General features: G+C 30.5%; 1 protein-coding gene across 1 annotated transcript; it reads right to left on the bottom strand.

The window, feature by feature from the left end:
- Positions 1 to 593: 593 nt before the first annotated feature.
- Positions 594 to 2,202, bottom strand: LOC107774576 (aspartic proteinase CDR1-like). Its single transcript, XM_016594152.2, has one exon. The coding sequence runs from the start codon at positions 2,129 to 2,131 to the stop codon at positions 776 to 778; it is 1,356 nt and encodes a 451-aa protein (XP_016449638.2). The 5' UTR covers positions 2,132 to 2,202; the 3' UTR covers positions 594 to 775.
- Between the last annotated feature and the right edge of the window lie 4,149 nt (positions 2,203 to 6,351).

Genomic DNA, 6,351 nt, shown 5'->3' on the forward strand with positions numbered 1-6,351 from the left:
AATGTGAAATAAAGAGTCCATATATCCTTGTGGTTAGTGGAGAATAGCCATTGATCGAATTTGTCGTAAAATTGAGATTATTTCCTTTTTTTCCTTATCAAATTGAAAAGGGGGAGTGAGGGGAAGGAAGAATGGAAAGCCTTGGCTTTTATATTGATGGAACATTTTGATACCTTTTTCCTCTCATCCTCCCCGGTTCTGATTCAGGAAAGGGTCAATGCAAGGATCTTATTTCGAAGCAATCTCTAGAGTTTTCCTTATCCGAACGGTGCAAGAAAATAGGATTTCATATTGAGCTCCAAATGTTCAAAATATAATTTTTTTTCTCAACTTTTATTTTGCAGTATATTTATTAAGATGTTAAGCTTAATATGTTCCTCCGTGATGTCAGTTTAATCAAAGGAATAAGAGAGGTCATGACTGGCTTTTCAAAACCAGAAACTAAGCCACTAGTCCACAAGCTAACAGAATGGTAAACGCTAATAATCAACTAAGCCACTTTGCTTCATAAAATGCATTCCCAATTTTTACTTATTAAACTTAATCACCCCATTTCTTACAAAAGGTGGTAATACACTTTCAAAAGTATAAACAAATCAAAACCACTAAAACACCAAGATTAATAATAATTGTTCATTAAACACATAAAAATCTTCGATCCATTGGTTTGCATCAGAACGAAGTAATTAATTATAAGTCAAGAACTGAATACATTTGAATTCACTATATATACTATTAACTTTCAACTCCATCTCCACAAACCTAGCTAATCTCTTTAGTACTTAGTGCAATCTGTAGGCTGGAAGGAGATTTTGTTGGCCACAAGATCATATCCAATTAGGAAATTGGCCTGAGCCAAGTTTCCAAATATAGCAACTTCCTCAGCTGGCACTATCGTAAGACAAACCAAACCTTCCTCCACTTCTGCAAATGTGCTCGAAGGCGACAACTCTAAATCTGCATCTGTAAAATGCGCGACAATCTTGGGAGCATCGATAGTACCATTCTCAGACTCGTAACAGAGATCAAAAGTGCCAGAAGGGTCATCCCTCCTCGTAGCATTGATCGAATCCACTAACGTTGATTCCAAACTCGAGTAAAATTCACTAGGCAGCAACGTTAATGTCGTACCAGAATCAATTATAATGTTTCCTTGACCGTCATCACCAGGACCAGAAGAAGTAATATTAGGAGATTTGAAATCCACTATCTTATCTCCAACGCTAATATCTTCCAAATTTAGATAGTAGAATGTAGACGGTTCCTTTTTTATCAAGGGAGTTGAAACGACATTAGGGCCAGACACAGTGGCACTATCGCCAAAGTTGATGTGACTTGTGGCATTGGAATTTGATGATTGCAATGGAATTGGGATTAAACAATAAGAGAATTTCCCATTAATTTGTTTATCCAATTGGTTGATAATTGAGACTTCACCACCACCTAATCCAATAATACCAGAAGTATAATTATTGAACGTGCCATTATTGTCATGACCGCAACCAAACACAACATTAGGAATGGAAACATTATTTCCAGAAGTAGAAGGAAATGTAAATTTGTCAAAAGCAAGATCACCAATAGTTTGTGATTGGTCACCATAACTCATTTGATATTCACAAATATTTCCTCTCACACAAGAAGAAGTCCCTAGTGATGTACATTCTTCAGCGTTACACCCCACAGTTTTATAAGTAGAGCTTTGTTTGGAATCAAAAATAGGGGTTGTTTGTTGGAAACAATTAGCGCAAGGCATACATTGTGTCCATGTTAAATCACTACCAGTGTCAGCTATGGCTACAATTTCAACTGGTGGAGTTCCAATAGAGATTTTCATGAGGTATTCTCCTGGAATTGGAAAAATATCCGATTGGATTGTGTCAGTAGCACTAGCAAAGGAATTTTTCTTGAAGAAGGAAGCCCGAGAAAATGATCGATGGAAGGCGTTTCGAAGGCGGTTTGATGGGTTGTAGAAAGGCGAAAGAGGAGAATCACGATGGATAAGATCAAGAGTGAAGCCGTTTCCACCATGGTTGCCTTTTATTTTGCGACAAGAAACCAAAGAAAGGTGAAAAAAAGCTAATAAGACTAATGTAGAAAAGAGAGTGCTAGCTTTAGTATTCATCTTCATGACTATAGGGTTTATGAGATTAGATATGGTTTTCAAGAATGTTGAGGAATGATGAAGAAAAGTTTGTAATTATACCATTTTATAGGTGAAAATAATTAAGCGAATGGGAATGCATGTAAGAATATAGAAAGTCAAAAGGACATATTAATTTGGAAGAAATGGTAAAGACACCAAATGCAAAGTATAAGATGTGAAACATTTCTTGAAAATTAAAGAAGAATTAAATTAAAGAAGAATACATGAGGAGTTTCATTTTCCTTAGAAGAGACAAGAATATTTTTAAGTGACTATGTCCAAAATGATTCATTTAATATACTTTTTTCCCCAATATTTACATTCACACCATGTGTAATAACATGCATTGATTTTCTAGGCATGGATTGTTTAGCTTACGTTAAGAAATATAACATGATAATCATTATATAAACATTTAATACTGCATGTGTACGAGTTTTGACCTATTACCTTCCTGCTGTAGAAAAACTTTCTAATAAACGATATAATATTCACGTAACAAAAGTTTTTGTATGGTTTAGAACAATGAATTTTGGAAGTTTTCTCACTTAGAAATAAATGAACTCCCATTTGAATGCAACATGTCATACATTTACCTTTTGCCTTCTATTAATGACTGGTTGAGCTTCATCTACCACCCCTCCCCCCCCCCCCCAAATAAAAGAAAACACACACATCCAAAGTGGATTCGATATATTAAAAAAAAGGAGAAATCTATCATTGCTAATAGATAAAATGAAGGCAATGATAGTAATTACATAGCACTACTAGAATACTGTGAAAAATCGTCCAGAAATACCGATCGAAATCGGTCAAAAAATTAGAAAAACTTATCGGTTTTCGACCGACTTTAATCCGTCGAAATTAGACTAATCGGTAATAAATAGCGACCGAAGTCGGTCGTAATTTTCGACCGATTTCGATCGGTCAATTAAATTTTATAAATGACCAAAAAAGAAAAAACCGACCGATGTCGATCTGTATTTTTAATTATGTAATTAAAAAATGTACCGTAAGAAAATCGATCCGGGGTTTGTATTGTGGCAGGATATTATTATATCACTAAACCATTGGTATATTTTGGTTTAAGACTTTTTATTTTATTTGTACTCTTTCATTGCATTTTCGCGCGAAAATAACTGACCGATTTCGGTTGATTTTACTAAAAATATAAAATTACCGATCGAAGTAGGTCGATTTTTAAAATGACCGACAAAAATAATCGAAAGATTTCGATCGGTTTTTTAAATATTAATTTTAATTTATTTTACATGAAAAACTGACCAAAGTTGGTTGGTTCTTAAAAAATAAATTTTGCGGGATGCCAAAATAGTTTCCTTTTGCGCCCAAAAAAACGCCCGAAGTTTGTCGGTTAAAAAAAACAAAATTGAACGCGGTCGATTTTGGCCAAATTTCTAGTAGTTTAATAAGATAATTTTTAAATTTTAATTAAAATTAAATAAGTATTTTATATATATGTGTGTGGGGGGGGGGGGGGTGCTAAAGAAATTTTAACGCGTGACAAGTATACGTTTATCTAAGAAATATTACTTTACTATGTATATTAAAATACATACTTTACGGTTGAAAATAATAAATAGTAGTAATATCTTAAAGAATAAATGGTCCAATTGCAAGTCTGAAAATTAACCAACTGACGTGAATATAATCCAAAATTCAGGATCTGTTTCCTTTTTACAAGACCAAAAAAGACAAATATGAGGTATGAACAATATTTACAATCTTTTAAACACTGATTTGCGTTTTAAACTCTGATGTATATAGTTTTTTTTAATTTACATTGTACTGATTTGCGTCCTAACTTTATCCCTGAAATATTCGATTTATCTTATATTTATTATCCAGTTACCTTTTGGACCATGAAAGGTCTACCATTATCTTTTGTCTCAAATATACTTCTCCACTATTAGTTTTTCACGTGAAAAGTTTTGTTTGTTTTGGCTGATACAATGAAAGAAATATAGGGATATATTTGAACCTTTTCAATTATTCATAATTTTAGTTGTATATTTCCCTATTTTATCCTCATGAGTAAATTAACAAGAAACTTTTTATAGTTTTGCAACTAAAATAAAGATCATAAGGTGCAAATAATAAAAATACACTAATACGATAAGGTGCTACTCAAAAACAAAATTTATAAAAAATGTACAATAAGAATATTAAATTGAAATAACTAGGCTAAAATATAGATAGTTTTTATTATTTAACTGAATGGAAATTAACTTGAGCAAATATAATCCAAAGGGCCTTTTTCTTCTAACATTTCAACATAAAGGGGCATTTACCCATATTTTAAATTTTGTGGATGTTTTGAGGAATTTCACTCCAAAAAAAAAAAAAGAAAGAAAGAAAGGAAACATCGTAAAGTCCAAAATTTACCGGCCTTAACTATCCATTACTACTTTGTAATTTACTTCATGTTAAATATTTTTATGGTAATTGTTTAAAAAGATGTACTTTTATGGTAATGATCGACTTTTTACAGCTTGTCGATGGTTAAAATATGAAGTTTTGCCCAAAATATTTGATCGTAGCAATCAAGAATGTTGCAAATGAAATTTTAACATTTATAATTTACTTTATACACATCACATCTTAAATGGGGATTATATTATTCATAAATAAATGATCAAAATCTATTGGATTAGCCAATTAGTGCGAAAGGTATCAAGATATCGGCTTGATATGATTTTTAAAATTTATAAATAAATTTCTAAATTAGGCTCTACTTTAAATTATTTTGTAAAGTTAATTTTACTTATTTTTACTAACTATTCTTAGGGTACGCGCGTTGCGCGTGTATCCCGTCTCGATGAGTATAAACTTTCAAAAAATACTTATAATGTGTTAAGTTATAAAATAAAATTTTAAAAAAGTGTAAGTTTTCAAAAACTATGACTATTGATCATATTTAGCTAATTTAATATAGGAAGCCCCGTAAAAATCTTTAGTCATCTCAGTCAATCTATTTAATTTAAAATTTGTCCAGTTTTATAATTGCTTACTTCAATTTCAAAAGTCATCATGGGCAAAAAAAACACATAGCTCTTGAATATTTAAGAGTTTTTTTCGTTTTTTTTTTGGAAAAGGCATATTCTTAAGGCAATACCCCATCACCTTGGAGTTTATGGTCGCACTTTATTCTAGAAAGCATAAACACTTAAATGGTGTTAGTTAATAATGGAAGCAGTCTTTTTTTCTCGTGAGCAAAATGCACAATATTCTAATTTCATTAATCAATAAAATATACTTTAGGAATTGTTTTCAACAAATTAGAAAAGAAAAGTTTTCTATCTTAAAAGAAGAGTCCAACCTATCACCTGAATCATGCTTATCGTTCCTGAATGAAAAAATAACAAAGAAATATAAAAAACTACAAAATATTTACAAAAATTATGGTTCAATAGTTGTGCATCCAACCTCAAGATTATCAATTATTTTTCTACAAGTCTTTAGCCAAAAGAAGTGCAAACAATACTCAGTGAACAAGCAACCACTGTTGTTCTTACTTATGGTGGCAATGAAATTAATCCAATAATGGGGAAAATATCTTGTTGTCACTTGGATCCTGAAAGTCCATATACCAAAGCCAAAAAGTAGTTATACTTCCAAGTTTCGAATATATTAATTTAGCTAAAGTTTAAGATATTAATATAGTTACAAGTTACATAATATGGTTGTAAATTTACTTTTTAAAGGATATAATGTTGGTCAAATAAGGAAAGCATTTATATAAAATAATTTTAATTGCTTTAAAAATCCTAAATATTCGAAGTTCCTGCATAATTCTATCAAAAAATTAATATGTAAAATTTTAATTGATATTAAAGTTCTAAATATTAGGAAAATAATAAAATAATAATTTTATTCAATGTAAAATATATTTTAAAATTATATAAAGATCAATATTTCGTAATGGAGTTTTGTGCTACATCATATTAATGACTATATAATGTTAAAAAGATATGTTAATATTGTTGAATAATATACATGAGTTATAAAATAAAAATTTAAAAAGTGTAAGTTATCGAAAATAATAAATGTTATCTCTCGACTTTCATGAGTGACGATTGAAAAATTTATAATTATCAAATTCTTTACTTCTATGTCATTCAAGTAGGAATATATTTATGACCAGTGCCAATTAAAAAAAGGCAATAATTGAGTTTAGTTTATATAGA

Source organism: Nicotiana tabacum, chromosome 5 (assembly GCF_000715075.1).
Source record: "Nicotiana tabacum cultivar K326 chromosome 5, ASM71507v2, whole genome shotgun sequence".
Lineage (NCBI taxonomy): Eukaryota > Viridiplantae > Streptophyta > Magnoliopsida > Solanales > Solanaceae > Nicotiana > Nicotiana tabacum.

Bases quoted from the DNA above. Each gene is read 5' to 3' on its own strand.
- LOC107774576 (XM_016594152.2), bottom strand. From the start codon at position 2,131: ATGAAGATGAATACTAAAGCTAGCACTCTCTTTTCTACATTAGTCTTA.